The sequence below is a fragment of the Dioscorea cayenensis genome, chromosome 15 (assembly GCF_009730915.1).
Source record: "Dioscorea cayenensis subsp. rotundata cultivar TDr96_F1 chromosome 15, TDr96_F1_v2_PseudoChromosome.rev07_lg8_w22 25.fasta, whole genome shotgun sequence".
Taxonomy (NCBI): Eukaryota; Viridiplantae; Streptophyta; class Magnoliopsida; order Dioscoreales; family Dioscoreaceae; genus Dioscorea; species Dioscorea cayenensis.
In genome coordinates, this window is record NC_052485.1 from 6129012 (window position 1) to 6154627 (window position 25616).

The following is a 25616-nucleotide window of genomic DNA, read 5'->3' on the forward strand; positions in this document are numbered from 1 at the left end:
ACTAATGCTCTTGGAGACCTTCCTGTTGAGCCACAAAGGGAAATAGACAGCAGACTTAGAAACATTAAGGTTTTGTCCAGTTAAATGAAAATAAATATCAAGACAAAAAATAGTCTATTATTATTATTATTATTTCATTTTATTTTATTTTTTTAACAAAGACCACAAGACCTTTTTTTTTGTATCATAAAAATATATAAATAAATAATAATGATTTATAAAAAATATATAGGCAAAATATGATTTTTAAAGGTTTATAATGGTAATTACTCTGTTTTGATCATAAAATCCCATCTTTGGCATAATGACAAACTCTCAGACAAACAATTCATCCATCAATTGAGAACATTTTCATAATGAGCAATGCCTTTCAGATTGATCTCTTAACAGATAAACAAGTTTCAATCCTCAAAGCCATGAACAACATAAAACTTTGCTTCTCAACTTCACTGATGAACTTCAAGAGACTGCAAATGCACAGCCAAGTTCTCTCTCATTGTCTGGCCAACAGAATCCATTTGCTGGCAGCTCTGCTCTTTGTAACCAGCATCATGATGATCAGATAAAACAACATCGGCGCGCAGCTCATCACAGTTGTCGATAATAATATTGTGCAGCAGACAACATACGAGGATGATGCTCGGCAATTTATGTTTATCAGGTCTCCACATCACTTTGTGCAGGATCCTCCAACTTCCTTTTAGCTGTGCGAGCGCTCTCCCGGCGAGCAACCTCACCGCCTTGTGCTTCTCGTTGAAGCTGGTCATCGTAGGCGATAGCAATTTACCTTCGTATGGAGTCATGAGCCATGAAAAAAGAGGATAAGCGGTGTCTCCGACAATGAATTCTCTTATTTCCTTTCCTTCAGAGGACAGCTTCACTGACCCGTTCAATCGGCCACCGCTCTCACATAGTTTGTAAAAGCCTGAGCATTTGAGCAGACGGGAAATGGTCATGCTTCCAGGCCAACCTGTGACTATGTCGAGAAATCGTAGTTCATGATCCACAATCACTTGCAAGAACATGCTGTAATTGCTCTCTTGGTCACACCAGTCGTCAGATGATTCAACTGCTGGAAGAGTCATGATGATGTGAGTTGCATCGATTGCTCCACAGCAATTGGGCAACCGAAAAGTAGTTTCCAAGTTGGTTTTGATTTGCTCCATTCGATCAGAGTCAGGCCAATTGAGGTGATGTCTTGCTCGTTCTTCCATTGATTCGATAAACCTCCATGTGACTTGAGATACTGTGGATTGCCCGACACCAAAGGCCGCACCGACTGACACCTGAGACTCACCAGATGCAAGCCTTCTCATGGCAATGGCAACTTGTTTCTCCACACTTAGAAGCCTTCCCTCGATGTTAATGAGACCAGATGGCGGCCTTGACACTAAGTCCTCTCTCACAAGGGAACATATGTAATCAAATGTTTTCTTCGACACTCTGAAGAAATATTTGAAGGCTTCATCTTCATCAGTAGGAATAGCCGCTCCTGCATTTCATATAATAGAGAAGAAAACCAATGAATAAGGGTGTTCACACATATTACTTGACATGAGATTTAAATACAATGAAATATCATTTAAAGCTAGCACAAAGCCAAAGATAAAACACTAATCCTATACAGAAAATGCAACTGATTATAGTCAATGTAAAAGAAAACACAGAAGTTTGACTCTATACACAAAGTTCATTATAAAAATTCCTATTTACACTTGAGACTAAAATGACCATTTGAACAATCCTGATCAAGATGATTCTAAATCTAATCGAACTATATGAAAATTTAAGCACCAAGTAGACAATACTGTGGTGGCATAATTGGACAGCCGAAAAAGAATTAGATTTAGAAAGCAATAAATAAAGATATTGAATGAAATATCAAAAGCAAAGTGAGCTAACAAGCCATATTGCCATGATATACAGAATGTTATGGCAGAATAATGCAAAAGACAAATTTCTAAAACTTAATAGTTTTTGCAGCCACAGAAAATTTAAATTCAGAAAAGCTGATTTAATGCCATGTTAGGCATGGTAAAATCAAAGGTGGAATGAATCTCAAGGTTCTAAAGAAAACAAAACATATAGAAATTTAGACAAGGTAACATCTAGCAAGAAATAATTAAGGGGAAAAGCTATCTTTCATCCAAATACTCTATCCCAGTCCTCATTTTCATCTATGTTCTTTTAAAATGTTCAATTTAGTCCATATTTCTGTGTTTCTTTGTTTATTTCATCTTTAAGAGATGGATTGAATTTCAGCAACTGAACTGATCGTTCTAGATAAATTGTCCTCGAAACATGTCCAAGATCATATCATGTACCATATCCATCCAACAACTAAAGACCCTACATAAGAAGCATGCCCTGTTGCACCTCAAGAACTTGTAGGGACAGCATAAAATACCACAAAAATATATCATCAGTACTCAGACTGAAACTTTATTATTATTATTATTATTATTATTATTATTATTATTATTATTATTATTATTATTATTTTTCCATTCCCATCACCAAAGCCATAAATATCCATTACTTAAAGAGAAATAATATGCTCAATGGAGTCTTTTCTTTCCCCACTTGACCACCCTCCCCACTAATTTCTTCCAACTTCTCCACAAGGAAGTTCACAAACAAATAGCTAGTTGTTAATTTGCCATCATGTTCTATACTTCTATCAATGTGTCCAAGAGATGAGCAAAGATTGTCTACATGATTCTCTAAAAAAAATATCTTGATGTACACTTGAAAAAAAATAAAATAAAAATCACAATCTAATAGTGATAATTGAAAATTCAGGACAATTCATCCTTTCAACTGTCCAAGTTCATCAGAGAAGACAAACATTTTATTAATATTAGTTTCCTCTGTCCCAAGGCCCAATTCATATCAATCTTCTTTGCAACTGATTCTATAAGAGAAGTTATATGCGGTTTATATCTTTCCTTAATAGATCCACCGAGCATCAATCACATTTTCATGTTTCTGTGAAACTTTTCAACTGGTTGGAAAGAACTGAATATTCATAGCCTTACATCATGCTCATTCCTCCAAAAATTACTCCGTTCTAGACAGGTTTCCCTCACTCTGACAGAACATGGCCTTCCAATCATAAATGACATATGTTATTTGTGGGGAGTAAGGTGCTTATTCCTTTGGCATAAATAAATTTTGTCGTATATAGATTAACAAGTCTCTTGTCCTGTCAATGTTTTTGTTTGATTTGCATTTTTCAGAAGGCAATTCAAAAAGGAGATCATCCGCATGGTCATAATGTATGAGAGATCATGAATAACTACAGATCATGAAGGAATTTCTGATAGGTTCCTAAAATGTAAGATTATAATGGCAATGTTACAAGGCCATTCTAAAAATCCTGCCACACCCCAGCAAACATCATTTTGAGAAATTGAAGTCTATTAATAATCCAGCTACGATTCAAACATCAAGTACAAACCTAGAAATCCAACATGAACACTTACACTTCTCACTTTTTTTTTATTCATATTTGATAATTAGGATGTAGACCGCAGTGATAGAGTTAACCACCAATTCCACGTAATGCCTTATAATTTCAAGCTTAAAGGCCTGCATGAAATGAATCCTTTCTGAGAAAGGATCCATCATGCATTTGGATTTGCAGCCATATGCAAATAAAATCTACTGCATCACAATCTTAAGCCCCCTTAGAAGGACTAACAATGCATACTATCAGAGCTAAGAACATTTGTTAAAACATAAAGGAGGAACACACAAGAACAGCTCTTATATTTGTGCTCCTCAGCTATGAGCCTATGAATACTCAGGCACTACAGAGGTGAAAGAAAAAACAATTATGGAACAAAATCTAATGAATAAATGCAAATCTCACAAACACAACTGCCTAAATTTATCATCTCAATACTGTGATGCAATCAAAGGAAACAATCACCACAAAATGTAGCCATATCATCTACTGCGTTACAATCTTCTGACCCTTTGGAAAGGGTAACAAATGCACACCATCCAAGCTAACAACATAAGTTAAAACATCAAGGAGGTGTTATACAGAATAGAAGCAGAACTAATGTCTGAATTCCTATACTATGAATACTCATGCACTGAAGAAGAGATGAAAAAATAATCATGAACCAAAATCTAATGAACAGCGGCCCCACAATCAGAAATCTTCCACCACATTACTCAATCTACCAACAAATAGCATCTTGGCATGCACAAAGTCATAGATTTCAACGGCATGAAACAACTATTGAACCCAATCATTACAACCTTACTGCCAAAAAAGCATCTACTGCATTACAAGCTTCTGGGCCCTTGGAAAGAGGGACAATGTATATTATCCAAGCTAACAACATATGTAAAAACATCAGAAAGGTTGATGTTTTCTTGCCTCAAAGCTTTAAATTCTCATACACTGAAGAGATGGGAAAAAAAATCAATTACGGAACAAAATCTAATGAATAAATGCAAAATATCATAAACAACTTCCTCACAAACAGCTCCACAGTCATACTCAATCCACCGAAAAATCCCATCTTGGCATACCGAAAACCATCAATTTCAACACCATCAAGCAACCAAAGAAACCAATCACTACAATCTCACCACCACAAAATGCAGTAAAATTCAAGACAAACAAACTGAAATGAATGAAATTCCAATCAATCAAACTTAAATTTCAGCAAAAAAAACTTCAACTTTGAAGAAGAAACTGAGCAACAAGTGGGAATACCAGAATCGGTGTTCTTCCTCCAAAACGCATACCACCAATCCACTTCGGAAGCTTTGGATTCTGCTGGTTTGGGCTCAGAAAGAGGGTTGCTTTTCGATCCATCCTTGAGTTTTCTTTTGGTTTTCTTCGATTTCTTTGGGGGAGCCATGGATCAAAGAGCAACTCCCTTGGTTCCTCTCTTCTCTCTCTCTCTCTCTCTCTCTCTCTCTCTTGCGCTACTTCATGATTCCCCTCTATTATAATTTTAACTAAAGTCAGGGTCTTTTTTGCATTTATATATTACTAGCCTAGGCCCTAGGAAATATAAAATATATATATATATATATACTATATTATCTGGTTGAATTATTAAATATTATTTTAAAAATTTAAACTTAAAAAACACCTAAATTAATACTCTTCTCTTCTGCCAAAAAGTTATTTATTTTGTAGATTATATAAAAGAAAAATAATCAATTTGGGGCTAATAAAAAAGGTCACATCTTAAGGACTTGCATGATAAATAACCGATACATAAACAACGGTGGAGAAAAACGGAAAGAAAAATTGGAGTCAGTGCTTGAAAACAAAATAAATGAAAGAACTTTTTTTTTTTGGCGACATTGAAAATAAGACTATAACCAATGTATAGAAAAGCAATGAGTGGGCTGACGCAAGGTTGTGTGGAACTGTAGTGCTAATGTCTATCTACTAACGTAGAGATTATTTAGGGAAAATTTTGCTAATGTTGTGTCTGGGTCATTTGGTATGATTTTTTTTAATAAAATAAATAAACCATAAATTTATTAGAAAAATCGGGACGACATCGAACAAATAGCACAAGAGCTTGTGATGAGTTATAATACTTTCATATCTTATAATTTAAATATTTTATAAAAGAATATTAAAAAACTTAACTCTGTTTATTTATTATTTTAATTTACATTACTAAAATATATACTGTTAAAAATTATTTATATTTATTTGCATAATATTTAAAAACCATTCAAGCTATAATTGAAGATAGATGTGAATGGGTTCTTAATTAGTATGTAATTTAGTAATATAAATAAAAGTAAAAATCATATTTTAGTAATATAAATAAGAATAAATAGATAAATTCAAGTTTAAATTAAAAAGAGTTAAGCATTTTAAGACTTTTTTTTTAAACAGTTTAGATTATAGAGTACCAAAGTGTTACAATTAAAACCACAAATTTCAAATTGATAAAAAGGCAAATCACGAAGTACTATTATATATAGTACTATTTATATGTGTTTTATGTGAGAAGAGTTATATTTTTTTTCTCTAGGTCGCATGGCAGGAGGACTGTCAATTTGGTATGATTTCTGTAAATTTTTAAAATATACATGGTTGGCTTTCATTACTTTATATAATGTCTAATTGAGTTAATAAGTCTCCAAAGAGTCGGTAGACTAATGCACCTCTACTTATCTTTTAATCAACTCTGATTGTGAAAAATAAAAACATAAGATGACATAAGTTTGATTAAAAATGGTTAAAAAAATATTTATTATGTTTATTTGGGTTTTTTATTTTGGCATATCAAGCAAATGAGATATTACTTATACACCATTATGAAAGTATTATTTATTTGTGGATATTTATGAATCACTTTTACTTATTTATGTAGTTTTCATACTAAAAATCAATTAAAAAATTTTCTTAAAAAAACTAAATTATTCCATTCCCTCTTGTGTTTATTCCAGTTGAGAGATGAAAAGAAAAAAAATAAAATGTTTGTAGAAATTTATATATATACATATATATAAGTAGATGTTATTTTTTATAAGAGTACATTAGTAATTATTCACTTTACAAGGGTATGCAAAACAATTTTATCTATTTATTTTATTTTGTATTTGTTTATTTTTGACTCACGTGGTCAAACAAAGGCACTCCTACTGATTTCCTTTTCCTTTGTATAATTTTATTCTAAAAAGAATATATAATTATTTTAATTGGAAATGCACGCGCCAACTAGCGAATATTATACTTACAAATACTTTTCTTTTGAATGGAATAAGAGACGGATTATGAGGCCCTGTAAATCTACCAATAATAGCCACACCATGCCATTTTGAATATTCACTTGTGCTTTATGTATATATATATACATATATAATATTATTCTTTACTATGCCTTAATATGTTATTCCAAGGCTTTATATTAAATATGTCCTAACAACACCTTTTAATAAATTAATTTTGTTCTTCTCTAATTTTTTAAGGTCAATAATAGAATACTTGAACTTTGGGAAGAAAGTATTATCATGTAGTTCCAATTTTTTTATATTTATTGAGTATTAAAATATCGATGATTGCTCGATTAAATTACCGTTGTTTAAATTTTAAAATTTTTAACATCTATTGAAAATCACCATTGTAACTTAAGTCACATGCTATATAACGTGAAACAGCCACACGGACCAGCCACACGAATGATGTGGCTGGTGACGTGGCTGCTTCACGTGGGTGCCTAATTTTTAATTTTTTTTTAAAATAACCATGAAAAAGGGTTTAGGGTTAGGGTTATGTCTGTGCCGCCGCTCCCCCTCCTCTCCCTTCTCTCTATCACTCTCTCATCTTCGTTCTCTCCTGCAACCCCAAACCTCGGCCGCCGATGTCCTTCTCTCCCACATCGCTCTCCCGGCCGCCGGTTGCCCTCTCTCCCGCCGGTTTTCTCTCTCTTGCGGCATGAGTCCCCAACAGCCACATGAACCAGTCCAACACCCTCGCTCCAGCCCGCTCCCGACGCTGCTCCCGGCGCCATTTCCCTCTCTCCTACATCGCGTGGTTGGTTCTATGAAATTCTTGGGAAAAAGCCCGGCTAGCCTTGAAACCAAGTACAGAGGCAATGATGCCCTAAAAATTTCTCTCCTACCCTTTTTCTCAATACAACGATGGTATAGTAGATTGGATGGCCTAGTAGGCAACCGCTATTGTTATTGTTGTAGAGGGAGGGGGAAGAATGGGAGAAAATCATTATTGTTGAATTTGAGCCTCTGTTTTGATTCTATTGCTTGATATTTTATTACTGTCGATGTGCTTGGTTTGTGTGGTTGCTTCGCTCTATATAGCATTACTCTTACCATTTTGTGGCTATGATGATTTGCCCTATGAAAGAGAATAGAGATTAGGTGGCGTGACAACTTTAGTTGCAGCCCTTGATTCATGTTTATCCATACGAAAGAATAGAGGGGCAAGATCTGAGCCTTTATTGAAATATGAATTCAATTTCTGAATTTTTTCTGTAATGTGAATGTACTTGCAGGCATATTTCATTACTTCTACTTGCTTTTGTATTTTGGTGTCCCTTATGTGGTGTTTTTTGAGACAATACTTCTTTGGCTTCACCAAGTTCCACATGTCTCTAAAATGGCTGCAGTTTACTTGAAGTATTTCATTCCAAGAATTTTCGCTTATGGATACCTGCAGTGTGGTTTTGAGGTTTTTGCAGCCACAGTCAATGGTTTGAGGTTTCTGCACTAATGGTTTGGTTAGTATCAATTTTTTTCTTTTCTTTTTCTAATTGAATCATATCCACGGTTTGAGGTTTCTAATGGTTTGAGGTTTCTACAGGTTTCTCAATCTAATGGTTTGAGGTTTGTACAGGTTTCTGCACAGTCAATGTACTGTTTTATTGCTCATTTGTTGCAGAGAAATGTTTTTAATTACTAGGAATTTCTTAGCCATGGTCTCAGATTAATTTAGGCACACTTGGTGATGAACTTCTTTGTGTGCTATTATTGTTTAGTAAAACTTAAATTTAATAGTGTCTGTTGTACATTGCATTATGTATTATACACTGTACCCAGCATTATAAATGGTAGTATTTCTTCATATCCTTGTTAACCTGTGTGGCATTACACCTTATTAATAAGTGGCAAAGTTTAACGGATTTGATTTGTATGTGTGAAGCTTTGCACAAGCATATGTATTGTGGTAGTTGACAGGATTGCTTATAGTAATAAAATTTATAGTATCAGGATAAATTACTTGAGACCATGTAATGTTGAGCAGGGTTACACGAGTACAGTGGTGTTAACTATATCTTCTATGCTTGTTCTGACTGTCCTTTATAAAATTCTATGGACCATTAATGAAAAATCATTCCCATTTTCTTGGTTAGGAAGGAGCGATGAGAAGGCAGATGGCGACAGTGCAGGATCTAATCGAGGAGTTCAAGGTCCGGACCGTCTATTGGGCCATCTGCATCTTTGCCATCTCTTACTTCCAGTCCCGTGAGTTGTTGTTACCTGTAAAATTAGTTTCATTTGTTATCCAGGTTTTTCTAGTGATTTCCGTTTGCATTATGTTTCTGTGGATTGATCTAGATTATCAGAGTTTTAATTATGGGAATTGAGGTGAAATTTTGTTTTTTTTCAACTTATTTAGGAATTTGGTCTTTATTTTAGGTTTAAAATAGTAGAATATGACTAATAGTGCAAGCCAATCTGGTAATCATACTGATTATATGTTTTACGTTTGATGTGTTTTCTCCATGGGGATCACATTTTTCATTTCAGAAATTGATCATGAATGTTGTTTGTTCAGGTTGGTGTTCTCATTGGTAAATCTGGTGAAACAATCAAGAATTTGAAAATCAACTCTGGGGCAAAGATTCAAATCACAATGGATGCTGATGTTGATCCACGTTCTGCAACTCGACCTGTGCTCTAGAATTATAATTTTGTTTTTTGACTGGTTCTTTGAAAATTATAGACACCAATCTCTTACCATTTGTAATTTCCGGGATAACAATCATACAAATCACATACATTAAATTCCCAGGTTGTTTATCAAGATTGCAATTTCATCAAGATTGCAGCTTGAATTATCTCAGCATCCTGAACACCAACCAAATAATATAAAAAGAAACCTAGATCCAGGGAGACAAATTCATAAATTTCTCACCTTCATTAAAAACAACGACTACCACCACATAACAATACCTAAAAAGCCTTCCTCGTTTCAATTAAACACATCAAAATACCTAACCAGTTAATGTCAAATATGTTTTATAAACCACAATCATTGCCTTGCCAAACAAAGGCATGCTTTTACATGGAAGAAAAGAGTAACATATGCAATTGATAATATATGATACTTCAATGAGTTGCCATGATAAACAAACAACAAAAACAAGTGAGCTCATTAACAAATTCTACATAGAATGGTAGTGATTCCTTGACTTGAGCATTCTTCAAGTAAAGCAACTGCATGTATAGAAAAATCATATCAATAACAGCCAGCAAGGTAAGAATAATATAAAATTAGAAAACAAATCAAGATGTCCTTCACCTTTGTTGTATACAAACTTGGGTCTGCATGCACATCACCAAGATCCACAACTGCAACATTTGAAAATTGTAAGTATAAATCTAATATAAAAAGTACAAGAGTACGACCCATAAATACAAAGTGCAATTCACCTTGATCAGAAATCATTGCACTGGCTTGCAAAACCTAAAGAAGAACTATGATGCATGTCCAAATTGATCGATATAGAATTTGAATTCACCTAAGAAAAGAGATTATAGTCCAACAAATCAACATTTGAAATTAAATGATTGAAATTCTTAATTTGGACATTAGTGACAATTACAAAAGGATTACCACGCTCTCTTGTGTGCAATGATCATCTTGTGTAAATTTTTGAGCTGATGCATCTCCCTTTATTTGTGCCTTCTGCCAATAATAACATGGATGTTATACACTCAAAAAAAAAAAAAAATTCATCGAAAAAAATGAGAGCAAATAATGAATATGATGCTACATAAAAATACCTTTTTCTTGTTTTTGATTATTATTACTTCAACTTTTGACTTCTTCCCTTTTGATGGTGGACGACCCTTACTCCGCGCATATTGGACTACCCTTTTTGATAGTCTTGGGTTGAAGAAGTTTTTTGAAGTAGATATTTGTTTGCCACCTCTTACACATGCTAGCGTGTAATATTTTAATTTTCCATCATCATCTAATCTCGTGTTGTTTTTGGTGATGCCAAACCCTTCACGCTGCGCATATTGGACATACAAGTTATAAACTTCTTCTTCAGAATCAAGCATCATACCGGCCCCCGGCACAATACTTTCAACTAAATCCAAATCTACCGGTTTTTCTTTGGCATGTTCTTCATAACTTGAACATCCAACTTCTACATTATCTTTTCCTTGCTTAGAACACCCAAGTGCCACTTCTTCCATGTTCTTGCTTTAGACACAAATTAGACAAATGTTTAGAACACATGAAACAAATCTTTAAATATATGTCTAAACAAAACTTTTCATTGTATCATTCATACAAATACAGAACCTCTCCTCGAATTTACTCAACATAAATGTCCAATCCTCACTAATCGGACCAATATCCATCTCAAGCAAAATTAATAAAAATAAATCCAAATCACAACAATAAATTTCTATAGTCTTTCATAAATATCCATCTCAATTAACTCAGGAGTTAAACTATTACTCTAACCTTAAACTTAAATAATGAAAACTGAAAATAAAAAAATATGGAAAATAACATATTTGTGTATGTCAACCTAGTTTAAGGACTACAATTCATGCAAAATTAACACAGAGTCTCATTCTGAAGGGAAAAGTTCAAGGACTACAATTCATGCAAAATTAATTGGTTCTATCAACTTGACCACAAAAATATCTATTTATAATCTTTCATAAATATCCATCTCAATTAACAAAAAAAAATGTAAAAAAAACATACCTTTCTGGGATTCTCACAGCGGGGGTGTCACGGCCGGGAGCGCGGGTGCGGATGCTGGACAAAAGGGCAACCGCCGGGGACTTGTGCCACAAGAGAAAGGGTAGAGGCACCGGGAGCGGGGGTTCAGGAGACAGTAAAGCGGCATCGGGAGCAGCGTCGGGCGGTGGCTGGAGTGAGGGTGCTGGACTGGTTCTTGTGGCTGTCGGGGACTCATGCGCCAAGTGAGAGGAAAGCGGTCGCTGAGAGACCGATGTAAGAGAGAGGGAAACAGCGTCGGGAGCAGCGTCGGGAGCGGGCTGGAGCGAGGGTAGCTGGATTGGTTCGTGTGGCTGTCGGGGACTTGTGCCACAAGAGAAAGGGTAGAGGCACCGGGAGCGGGGGTTCAGGAGACAGTAAAGTGGCGTCGGGAGTGGCGTCGGGAGCAGCGTCGGGCGGTGGCTGGAGTGAGGGTGCTGGATTGGTTCTTGTGGATGCCGGGGACTCATGCGCCAAGTGAGATGAAAGCGGTCGCTGAGAGAGCGATGTAAGAGAGAGGGAAACGACGCCGGGAGCGGGCTAGAGCGAGGGTAGCTGGATTGGTTCGTGTGGCTGTCGGGGACTCGTGCCGCAGGAGAGAGGAAACCGGTGGCCGAGAGAGCGATGCTGGAGAGAGAAAAATCGGCGGCCGGGAGAGCGATGCAAGAGAGAGGGAAATCGGCGGCCGGAGTTTGGGGTTGCAGGAAAGAGGAAAATCGGCAGCCGGAGTTTGAGGTTGCAGGAGAGAACGAAGACGAGAAAGAGTGAGAGAGAGAGAAGCTGACTCATTCCTCTTTTTGAGTTTCATGGTTATTTAAAAAAAAATTAAAAATTAGGCACCCACGTGAAGCAGTCACGTCACCAGCCACATCATTCGTGTGGTTGCTTTGGGTTATATAGCAATACTCTTGATTTATATATAGTATGTCATTATAAAATAAACTGATTTTTTTTTAATTAAATTCTTTGTCACCCTTTCAAAAGCACCATTACTTTAGTGAATTTTAAATTATTTTCCAAGAGATTACACCATCATTTCTCCTGCGATCAAACAATAGTTACAATACTTACTATTCACTACAATCATTGGTGGAGCTAGAATTTTGTTTTTTGTATTTTTTTGGGAGGAGCAAGTGAAAAAAATATAAAAAAATCATGAGGTTGAAATAATAATTTTAATAAATATTTTTTAAAAATATAATATAAATATAATTTTATATTACATATATTTAAATTTATAAAAAGTCAGAATCAAACAATATATTTATAATTTTTTTAAAAACATAATTTTTTAATTTATATACAAATTTATAAAAAAATAAGGTGGCCAAACAATATATTTTTGTCAATATTTTTTAAAATTTTAATTTTTTTTAAAACTATATGTAATAATTTATAAAAAAAAAAAATCAAAACTATGACTTTCCTTTGGGACTTATTAAACCATATCTAATAATTTTATTTATATATTAAATATAATTTGACGGTATAACATAGTCGAATGTAATATATATATTATTGTGGAGGCATATCTCTCATCTCTTTTTATTCTACTCTTCACCCACACCTGGCTCCACTCCTAACTATAACAACACTTGCCTTTAGAGGCATATAATTTTAAATAATTATTTTATATTTTTTTAAATTAAATTAAAGAAATATGACATGTGCCTCTATATATATAATATTTATCTTTAAATGACATATTTTTTAATTAAAAATAATAACATTAATATGATTATTTATTACCACTATTTTGATATTCTTAAGTGCTTTTAATAATATCGTTGTTATTATAAATTGTGACTAAATATTTTTATCATATTTATTTTCCAATACAACTGTCATTATATGATATCAGAAGTATATATATATCAAAGTGATAATTATAGGTGAGGTCGATTTACGAAATATTAGAGGCACACATATGTGTCTCTAGAATGATAGTCGGAGGTAAATATATTAATTTTTAAATGATTGTGTGGAACTAAATAAATGGTCATTATAGACTAGATTAAAATCTTTAAATTAGTTTATATTTATACGATTAGAGACGATTAATAATTTATTTATCTCTAATGTTCCAATAAATACATTTAGCAACTGGTGTATAAAAAAAACAGATATTGTAAATGCCACCAAATCAGTGAGAGAATTATTTAACCTTTTGAGATTAATATATATATACACGTGGCACTATCTTTTTGTGGTGTAGTACCAGAGTTCGTACATTGCGCATAATTATATGTTAATATATTTTTTTATCAAAATTAGTGATTAGTCTGTTAAAAAAATAGAAACATGTACAAGTCTCGATGGAGCAAGTAGGAGAAGGGTCTGTGCACACGTGTGCGATAGAATTACCCGTACATAATCATTACTTACATTTTCAAAAATACGCCCTCACTCGTGATTCAAACTCTCACCACTTATGAAAAATTATAATTGAGATTCAGATATCAATAGACCATTTGGCTGTTGATTGACATATATTGGTATTGTTATGTGCAGAATGCCTGCATGGGATCACAACCAGCAAGATGCACAATAAGGTTCCATTAATAAATGCTTCAATTCATCACCGGCTAATGAGAAAAGAAGTAAAAAATCGAGTGAAGAAAGGAAATTAAAAAGTATACTTCTAACTAAAAAAATTTATTTTAGTTTAAAAACTAAATTTTAAAAAATAAAGAAACATAAAAATATTTGAAAATATAGAAAATATATATTTTGACTAGTTGGAAGTTGTTGAGCATCAAGGCCTATCTCTGTGTTTACAAAAGAAAAGGAATATATCTTCACACGAAAAGGAATAGGAATATATATATGTCAATATAAACTATATTAAAAAATTAAAAATATGCATTGCCAATACCTTAATTTCTTTCCAAGAAACCTCCTCCATATTCAAGCCCAAAATCTTTGACTAATTGCCCAAAAAGTCAACCAAACTCCAACAGTCAAACAACAAACAAACTTTACATATACAACCCCTCCCTAGCCTCCCTCTCTCTCTCTCTCTCTCTCACACACACACACACACACACACACACACACACACCCAGCTTTCCGCACAACAAGAAGAAGAACAACACATGGAGGAGGAAAAGATAACTCTCCGGCCATTCACCATCTCCGACGCCGACGACTTCATGGTGTGGGCTTCCGACGACAAAGTAAGCCATTTTTGCAGCTGGAACACATTTACTGACAAGAACACACTCATAGACCACATCGAAAAAACCATTCTCCCCCACCCTTGGTTCCGGGCCATATGTCTAAATGGACGTCCGGTGGGAGCTATCTTATTCACGCCGGCGACCGGTAATGATAGTTGCAGAGGTGAGCTTGGATATATGTTGGCTTCACAGCTGTGGGGGAAAGGAGTAATGACAAAGGCAGTGAAGCTGGCAGTGAAGAGTGTGTTTGAGGAGATGAAAGGGTTGGAGAGGGTGGAGGCTTTGGTTGATGTGGAGAATAAAGGTTCTTTGAAGGTTTTGGAGAAGGTAGGGTTCTTGAAAGAAGGGGTGCTTAGGAAGTATTTTGTTCTTAAAGGGAGAACTAGAGATATGGTTATGTTTAGCTTATTGTCCACTGATACCATATATGCATGAATGATGTGTTTATGTATTGTTAGTACGTATTTGTGAGTTATTTCAATAAATTGTGGTTTTTCTATATTTAATAATAAAAAAAAGATATTTGTGAGTTATTTGGCGGTGTATGTCTTGTTTTGATCTCTTATATCTATATATATATATTGATCTTGTTGAATTAATTATATATTTTTTGTGTGCTTTTTTTAGTAAGGGTTTTGAAATGTATTTGATCCATATGAAGAGAGTCCTGTTCTTGGTTGTCGATTTGCATGTATAGGATAGCAGAAGGTTCATAGCGTGTGTTTGGAGTGAGGATTTATTGGATGACAGGATTAATGATCAACAAATATATATATATATATATATATATATATATATATATATATATTGACAAACATGAGGATTACACTATAAATCCAGTCTCACAGCTGGGGATTTTTTTTATATCATTGGCTCCAATTAGGGCTGTAAACGAGCCGAGCCGAGCCGAGCTTTGCCTTGTTCAAACTTGGCTCGTTACTATTTAATCGAGCTTGAACTCGAGCCGAGCTTTCTTCGAGCTTCATTTTTTATGTTCAAACTTGGCTCGTTACTATTTTAACCGAGCTCGAGCTCTAATCGAGCTTCTTTCGAGCTTCATGCTCGAGCTCAACTTGTTAAGAAAATTCGAAGCTTAGACTTAGCTAGCTAACTTGATTAAGGCTTGACTATTTTTTTTATATTTTATTTTTTTATTTAGTAAACTTATTTAATGAATCATTATCAAGTGTGACTCGACTCGATTTGAGTTTGATTATATTAATGATTGTTACAAATAAAATTGTAAATGATACTATAAACAAGCTTTTAATTATACAATAAACGAGTTCTTCACAAGATTTAATTAGCCGAGTTTGGTGGTGTTCAAGCTTGGCTCGTTTATCTTATGAGCTCATTTAACTTAATGAACTAGTTGACCTGAGCTTTTAATGAGCTTAGCCTTCGAATAGTAGTTTATAGCCCTATATGTGTAACTCAAATTGACAACAATGACATAGTCACATATACACTTTAATATACATATACATATATATAATGTAATATACATATATATAATGTAATATACATATATATATATATAAACGAGCTCACAATCGAGCTTGTTCATGAGCTTGGTCACGAGCTGTGTTCGCGAGCCAAAACGAGCCGAGCTTTTGGCTGCTCAAGCTTGGCTCGTTTATTAATCGAGCTTGAAAATGATGTTCAAGCTTGGCTCGTTTACAATATGAGCTAAACAAAAACGAGCCTTTATCGAGCCGAACACCGAGCTACTCACGAACGGCTCGGCTCAAATACACCCCGAGCTCCAATGCATTTTGAATTTTGGACAATGAAAGTCTCATAAATCTTGGGTGTATACAGTGCATTTAACAAATATCTTCTATATTCTATTTGTTTCATCATGTGGGTTAAATTTATTTTTTTAATTTAGAGTTTGAAAGAGAAATTTTAACAACTAGACTTTGATTCAATTATGCTAATAAAAATTAAATATTTTAAAATTAAAACTTCACTTTTTATAAGTAATAAGAAATATTTATTAATATTTTTATATTAATTATTATTTATATATATGAAAAATTAAAATTTCAGTAAAATACTTGTAATATAATAATATTATCATCAATTAATAGGCAAACTCAATTGCATAACAAACTAAAACACCGCAAATAACTAATAAGAATTGATTTAAATGGTAAAGGTTTAGATCATTTAAGCAAATAATTTTGATCTCAAGTTTTTACATATATAAAAAACTGAATAAAAACAATTTGATTTTAAAGTTTCTTGAATTCTATGTTAGAAAACTTATGGGTCAAAAGAACAAATAGAAAATAAATAAATAAATAAATAAAGTTTTTAGTAAATATTTTTAGTAGGTCACCAAAGCATAGTTTATTTTCAATTTGACTATCGAACTTTAATTTGAATAAAAATAATCACTTATTGTTAATTTGGTTTCACTGAGTAGTCATCCAAGGGATTCCAGCCTCCATTTGCTTACGTGGCCTTCAGAAAAGCAAAGTCAGTATCTCTGTGACTGTACTTAGCCTCCATGTCACACAAAAAATGCCACACAATCGTCCACATCGATCAACATCCTGCTTCTTTCTCCTTCCTCCCAAAGAAACAACCAATGTAGGGGTGGTAATGGGGCGGGGACGGGGATTCCCCATCACCGATTCCCTGACGGGGGGAATTCTCTTCCCCATCCCCATCTCCGTGGGGATCCCCACGGGGATTCTCTAGTTGTAAAAATATTATTACATATTGGAACATAAAAACAACTCAACATAAATATATACATAAAATTATGATAAGATCAAAACTACTTAACATAGGGCTCTTATATCTAATTTTAATTGTTATTAGTTTATAATAAATAGTTTATGTGATTAGCGCAATTAAATTAAAATTAGAGTTTTTTATATTATCACCTATGCCATTGACTTTTTAATGATGGAAAAATTATACATACATATACACACAATATATATATATATATATATCATTCCCCGTCCCCATCCCCATTTAGGAAACGGGGACGGATTGGCCCCCGTCCCCGCCCCCATGGGGAAGGGATTCGGGGAATCCCTATCCCTGTCGGGTTGGGTCGGGTCTATCCCCGCGGGGATCGGGGATTCCCCGCCCATTACCTCCCCTAAACCAATGGCTAGTAGAGGACATAAATTTATAAAAATTAAAAATTAAAAACTATAATTTCTTTAATTACAGTAATTCAAATTTAGAGAGTCATTATTAATTTTCTTTTAAATGAAAGCCATTAATAGAGTTTCATCACTCACTTCCAAAGTCGTGGCAATGGAAAGGAGAGGTTAGGACGATTGGGCATCGAGCTTCGCTCAAATCCTCATGAGCTTCAGTGACGAGCTTTGTGCCTACCTCTGCTGCTACCTCGTTAAGACCTGTGATCTGATCCTTCTTTTCATCTTTTGCTAGGGTTAGGGTTTGTCTATAGTTTCGTTTTTTACCATGAGCTTGCTTTTGTCTCCTATTGTCTAATAAAATCTCTCCACTCTAATAAATTTAATTTATGGCTTTGTTGTCATTAAAAAATTTGGTATTTGGGAGAAAGGAGTAAGAAGAAGATACTAATGTGAACGATAATGTGGCTGGGTAAGAATGGCATATCACCTTTTGGGTGACATGGAGGCTAAGTGCAGTTTGCAAGGATGCCGACTCTACTTGGAATACTTCAAGTAACTACTCGGTGAAACCAAATTAAAACTAAGTGATCATTTTGATTCAAATTGAAATTCGATGCTCAAAAATAAAAACAGACTACAGTTTAGTGACCTATTAAAAAATTTATCCAAAAATAAATAATAAGTAAATAAATAAACTCTGTAACCACATAAAGAATAAACAACGGCGGCTAAGAAGAAACTCCATCCCTCTTACAACTCATTCCACTCAACCATTTACATATACACACACACACACACACACACACACATGAACAAATGTATCAATGAATGTGTCAATGATCACCCTCCACGCCATTACCAATTGTAACACTGAGGTCATCATGACCTGGGCCTTGGATACATAAGTGGTATGGTGTTACATACCCATGTGTGAGGGCCATGAAGACATCTAATGTGAGCTGGTCAATTGAGTCAAAATGGCTTGTGAGGAGCACGTTTAGGTCGTTTCTATTGACAAATTCTTCTTGCTAGGTTGGAGGGTCTATAAAAGGGACTGATAACATAGGAAGAAGAGCAGTGAAAAAGAAGTAGAGATTTGGGCTTAGTTCTGGTTCTCTGGTGGGTATCTCCGGTAGCCATCTTGGTAAGGAAGTGATTCCCAACTATATTACTATGTTTAGCTTTATTTTTACTTGATCTACAACTCTGTGAACCTTGATTGTTCCTCTGATACTTATTTGGGTAATTAGCTAGTATCTTGTTCATCTGATGAAGTTTGTTCTGTGTGGGATTCTTACTCTTTGATTGAGTTTTGATTGTTTGAATCAATAATTCATAACATTTTGGTGCTTTCATTGAAAGATCTCTACCTACTTCCATCATGGATGAAATAGATAGCATTCTTGATGATCTCTGTGAAAATTCAGAAAGAATTCTTGCATGCCTAGTTCAAGAAGAGGAATGGATCAATAGGTTGAAAAGGATGAACAACTCAACAGGTTGGAACAATCATTAGAAGCCATTTCCAAGTATTTTGAAGCCCGAAGCTTTGCAAACAATGTTTGGGTTATTCCATCACCAACCTCCAGCTTCTTATTAGATCCGAATAAGAAATCTACTTGTAAATTGTTTGAATTCAAGGTTGTTGAAGTTTCTCTTAAGTTGTTTGATGAAATGTCTGAGAAAGATAGGGTTTCCTACAATGCCAAGACTGGTGGTACATCCCTTGCAAATCAGTGGCAAACCTTTCTTCTAATAGCAATTCGGTTGCCAATAATGAATTTTCTCTTCCATAACATTCCTCTATGATATTTTTTTATTCTAATTAGCAACTCATTTCTTTGCAAAGGCATTTAGTGTTAGTGTAAGCCCTAGCCCCAATACATTATATGAACTCTTATTATTTGGATAATTATTATGAGGCATCGTTTTATCTATTATTATTTTTGTGCATAGTTAATAAAATAAAATATCCTTGAATATTGATTCTGCTTAAGTTATCAAATGCTTGATTTGGATAGTAAAACCTTGAAGCATAAACCAGAACAATATTCTAAATGTCCCTAGTCGATTATTTTCATGGGAATGTAAATAAATTAAGATTAGTATGTCTTTCGTGAGATGGCCTTATTTTACGGGTCATAGGATATGGGATATCAATCAAAGGACATAGATACATGTTAGGGAATAGTGTACTTGGATCGATCCGCTCTTGAGAACACTACATGGTTGTAAAGTCATAAGTGTTTTTCTTAAGCAATTCTTGTACTCGAATCTTTCGACCTGAAACCACTATAGATCTCGGATGAATCCATACATGCTTTAACTTACACCTAACATCATTCGTAACTGATTGGCAAGTACGAGTATGGTTGGGCATGTTGCGGTTCACGTTGAGAGACATGAGTGAAGTGAAGGAATTTTCCCTCTCCGTAGAGAGAGTGAATATCACCTGCCACTTGATTAGTGAGACTAAGTAGTGCGTGGCCACGCCCCAAGGGAGATGATAAGAGTTATCATTTACTTGACCTAGTCAGTTCATTAAGAGATCAAGAAATTAATTAGAATTAAAATAAAGGTGACTCGCTCCATGCCTTATGCTAATTAAGATATTCAGTGGCAAAGGATTGTATGAGGTTGCGATAGGTTCCTTTAATTCTCGAAATTGACCTTCATTTAATATTGGGTAATCGTATTATCTTACTAGAGAATAATTATGATTTATGATCGTTATAATTTTTTAAGCTCATTGTTAATGTTAAATGGACCTACAGGATTGTACACTAAGAATGTCGGGATCAAGGTTCAGTATTTGTTACTTATTGGACCACCTATTTAGGGTTTGGTGAAAAACCTAAATTAGGTGGAGCGAATAACTTATTCGGGTTTGGTCTTATTAAGTGTTGATCCAATCTAATCGATTTCATTAATTAAAATGGTTTAGTTAATCAACTAAAGAAGAGATTCTTAATTTGATTAGGAGTGAAGGGTTTTTTCGTAAATTAGGGTTTTGGGTTTCCAATATAAATAGATGGTCTAACCCTAATATAAAAGAGAGAAAAATAGAGTGATTAAGAGATTGTCTCTTAAGAAACCCTAGCCGCAACCCACTCTTCTCCCTTGGCCTCCGCAGGAACTCGCCGCCGCCGCACCTACAACCCCTTTTCTCTTGAATCTCGGGTGCTTGCTATTCAAACCAAGAAACAAGTGTTGTTTCTTGAGGTACTAGCATACCTGCTTGATTCCTAGAGGCGTTTGTGTGTACGTGATAGTAGAGAGGAGTCACGATTCACAATCCTTTTCGATTTCGGAGAAACAAAGGTGCATTCAGAATCGTTATCAAAAGAAAGATATAACTTTTAATTATCTATTTATTTAGAATTTAATCTTAGTTCTGGCATGCGTTAAGGTTTTATCATGTTTACTTGCCGTTAAAATTTTTTGTTATCCGTCGCGTTTTACCATGTATTTTTCGTATGATAATTCCCTTGTTAGAGTGATAAGATCCCAACATTCAATTCAATTTGATTTCCCTTCTTTTGATGGAAATGAGGCCTCACAATGGATTATCAAAACTACACAATTCTTTGATTATTATGAGCTTTCTAATGCCCGTCGTCTCAAAATCGCTGAAATCCACTTTGATGGGCTAGTGGTACCTTGGTTTCAGAGGTTGCAACAGTCCGGTGCTATTACATCTTGGTCTGAACTAATGCAATTGAATCGGCTTTTAATCTCTCATATATATGTGGATGCAACATTTGATGTATGCAAAGTTGGGGAGCTCTTAGCTGCAACCTCTTAGTTTCTGCCAATCAAATATGATCTTTATCCTAATGGGGGCATCTAATACTCGGGAACTTCTCATTATCAACCGACAACTCATGGCCATGGAACTTGTCTGAACCGCAGCTGAATTGCATGGAATGGTGATAATGCCCAAGGTTTCAATGCTCAGCAGCAAGCATTTGTATATTTTCCACTTATGCAGCGAATACAACTAATTGGATATTCATCTTAGCAACAAACCAAAACTCAGCTCTATGATCTAATGAAATCTACATCATTTTTACATTCCTACTGCCTTTTCTATGCTTTGGCTAGCGTATTCTAAGATTCCCTTAACAATGGATTGAAATGGGAATTAAGTATGGATATCAATCCTTGGCGTCCCGATCTCCTAGCCATTGTGGTAACCTATGCTCCTACATCAGTTCCACAACTAGAAAACCTATTTTAGGGTATTGTTGAGAACCAACAAATCAAGGATCATTGTCAATTAAAGAAGAGAATATATGACTTCTTGGGTTCTTACAAAGTTGGCGAACCCATCTTTCCAGAAATATGTGGTGAACTTGCATTCTTTGAATTTCCTAATGATTATATAGCCGAATTAACCAAGAAGTTTAGTGCTACTATGGTTTCCCTTGAATATCCGTCCTATGAGGAGAGTTCTTTACATAACTTGGTTGAAGGTTTTGGTACTGATTGTTGGCTTATTGACGAATATGGAATAATGGTTGCACCGCATCCTACTTCCTATATAATGAGGAGGTTCATGTCATAGTAGAGGCCCATGCTCATGATAACATTGTGCAGGAGTATGTAATAGCAGCTATCAGGAAAATATTTCCCTTCAAAATTACTTCAGGACAAAATGTGGAATTGATGCTAGAGTTTCGGTTCTATTCTAGTGCAATATAGCTTATTGACAAGCTACTTAATATTGAAAGAGTAGAGAAGTGCCTCGAGTTCATCATAACGAGACCTCTCAATTGGCTAATCAATATTGACTTTCTGAAAATGACAATGAAAAAACACAAGAATTCTAATGTTCTCAATGGGAGTATTGTGCAAGGCCTCTACAGTTGAAGATTTTGGTGTTTCTCTTTTGGGGTTGTAGAATTTAATTAATTTCTATAAAGATATTGGTTTACAATTTAGCATTGTTGGGATGCTTGAATGGGTCATTCATCTAATGGAAGATGTTGTTCTTCTTGCATACCTTGTCTATAAAGTGTTATCAGGATAGAGGAAAACTCTATGCTAGTTCAATTCACAGTTGAAGGTATCATCTACTATACATAATAGATGCTTGGTTCGATTTACATTGTCATCGCTATGTTCGAACAAAGAGCAAAGCATCATCCACCATGGTTAGTTGCACTTCAAGCATTTTAGAGAGTATATCGAATTGGGCCAATAAAATTGTTGGTTGTGAACAGGTTTGGGCAATTAGAACTAGCAAGGTTGCAAATCTTGCTCAGGCTTAGGAAGTGCACTTTGTTCTGGGGTTGCAAACAAATCTTACAATTGTTGCATCAATTAAAGTTATACATGAAGGCTCTATTGATGGAAGAAATTGGAAGAAATTTTTAATACAATCTGATGTTGATAGTTGCCATGCCGGTAGAGCATCTCTCAATCCTGAGTTTGTGGAATTTGTTTGTGTGCTCATTAAGGTTGTTGTAAGTATTAATTAGAGCATGGGTTCTTGAGTGAACATTTGCAGATAATAGGCATGATCTCATGATTTTTAACCAGCAACACTCAAACTTAGAACTTGAGGACAAGGTCTATTTCGATGGGAGTGGTAATGTTACATACCCATGTGTGAGAGCCATGAAGACATCTAACGTGGGCTGGTCAATTGAGTCAAAATGGCTCATGAGGAGCACGTATAGGTTCTTTCCATTGATGAATTCTTCTTACCAGGCTGAAGGGTCTATTAAAGGGATTGATAGGAGAAGGAGAAGCGCAGTGTAGAAGAAGTAGAGATTTGAGCCCGTTTATGGTTCTCCAGCGAATATCTCTGGCGGCCGTCTCGATCGGAAGGGAAGTGATTCCAGCTATCTTACTATGTTTAGCTTTATTTTTACTCGATCTACAAGTCTGTGAATCTTGATTGTTCATTTGATGCTTATTTGGGTGATTTACTAGTATTTTGTTCATCTGATGAAGTTTGTTCTCAATTGAACTGGGGAATGGTTTCTGAGTAGGATTCTTACTCTTTGATTGACTTTTGATTGTTTGAATCAATAATTCATAACTTATGGTTCCAACGCCAGCACCCATTCACAACCAAGCACAAAGCCTTGTTTTACATCCAAAACCACATTATCCACCAGCCTTTCTACCACGTCATTTGCTTCAATGGCTAGATCATACTGACTCCATTTCGGTCAAGCTTGAGGCCAACAATGGCGAGTAGCATAAAGCTTCGGTGGGGTACCGGCTAGCGGACAACCAATGCGGGAAAAGAATTGCCACTGAGGCATTGGAGATAGTGATTGAGATGATTGTGTTCAAATGCGACAAATGCACACAGTCGAGGGTGTGCACATGAGCTAAGAATTTAATAGTTCAGTCTGTGCGTTCTCACCATCGATGAGAGGTTCGAGCTATAAGCCTGCACCTATAACCGAAGACCCATTACAACTATTGCGTCCAATAAGGGTGTGCTTGGATGGAGGTTTTGGGAGGTAACGTAAAGGAAGGTTTTGGGATTAACCTTGCTTGGGGGAGGGAGTAAGGATGGAGGTAAGGATTTAGAGGGTTAGATGGAGGTTTTAAAACCTCCATCTAACCCCCATTTTCCAACCCTCCAAATTGGAGGGTTTGAGAGGTTTTGAATAGAAATTATTTTTTTGTTGGCCAAAATGCCCTTGGTCATTTACAAAAATTCCAATATATTAATTAATATAAAAAATATTAATTAATTAATTAAGTAATATAACAATTAATTTTAAATTATAAAGGATGTATATGTGTGTGTATATATGCATATACGCATACATATATATATGTATATGTGTGTAAAAATAACTATGTATATTTATATAAATATATATGTGTATAAATATATGTATGTGTGCATTATGCATATGTGTATGTGTATATGTATATATTTCTATATATATATATATATATGTATGTAAGTATGCCTTTGTGTATGTGCATATGTATATATAATTTTGTATATGTATATATGTATATGTATGTGTATGTATATGTGTATTTGATATGCATATGTATAAGTAAACTAGAAATTACTTATTTTTATTTAAACACATGAATTATAAACATCTCAAATAAATTCACACTTTAAGCACGGTTTTTTAATAAATACTAAAATCATTATAATTATCATTATTATTTTGATTTTGATTTTTATACTTTAATTTTTTTTTTTCTCAAATACCATAATTTATTTTTTTTTTGGAAGTATATCAACCAATGCGGGAAGAGAATTGCCACTATTGAGGCATTGGAGATAGTGATTGAGATGATTGTGTTCAAATGCGACAAATGCACACAGTCGAGGGTGTGCACATGAGCTAAGAATTTAATCGTTCAGTTAGTGTGTTTTCACCATCAATGAGAGATTCGGGTTATAAGCCTGCACCCATAACCAAAGACCCATTACCGCTATTGTGTCCAACAAAACTTTAATTCGTCTTTTTTAAAATTTTCATTGGTAATAAAAATTATTTATCTAAAATATTTATTTTAAAAATTATATAAAAATTATGTAAAAATATATATTTTTTTATCTGTAACAAATAAAAAGGTCTCATCTCAATGACTTGCATGATAAATAATTGGTATATAAACCATCGGTGAAAAAAAATTGGAGTCGGTGCTTGAAAACAAAGAAATCAAGAGTTTATTTTGACGACATTGAAAATCAGACGTCATAATTTTGAAAAATGGTTAAAGAGATATTTATTAATATTTATTTTATTTTATTTCGTTGCATGTCCAGGAGATAAGAAATGACTTATAGACTATAATAAAAGTATTATTTATTTGTGTATCTTTATGAAT

General features: G+C 34.5%; 2 protein-coding genes across 2 annotated transcripts; one reads left to right on the top strand and one right to left on the bottom strand.

The window, feature by feature from the left end:
* Positions 1–331: 331 nt before the first annotated feature.
* Positions 332–4961, bottom strand: LOC120276718 (protein ANTAGONIST OF LIKE HETEROCHROMATIN PROTEIN 1). The gene is made up of 2 exons (XM_039283397.1): positions 4736–4961; positions 332–1492 (listed from the first exon to the last, which is right to left on the bottom strand). Exons 1-2 carry the CDS (start codon positions 4881–4883, stop codon positions 447–449), a joined length of 1194 nt encoding a protein of 397 aa, XP_039139331.1. The 5' UTR covers positions 4884–4961; the 3' UTR covers positions 332–446.
* Positions 4962–14542: 9581 nt separating this feature from the next.
* LOC120278099 (uncharacterized N-acetyltransferase p20-like) lies at positions 14543–15146 on the top strand. Its single transcript, XM_039285007.1, has one exon. It carries the CDS (start codon positions 14578–14580, stop codon positions 15094–15096), a length of 519 nt encoding a protein of 172 aa, XP_039140941.1. The 5' UTR covers positions 14543–14577; the 3' UTR covers positions 15097–15146.
* The last annotated feature ends 10470 nt before the right edge of the window (positions 15147–25616 follow it).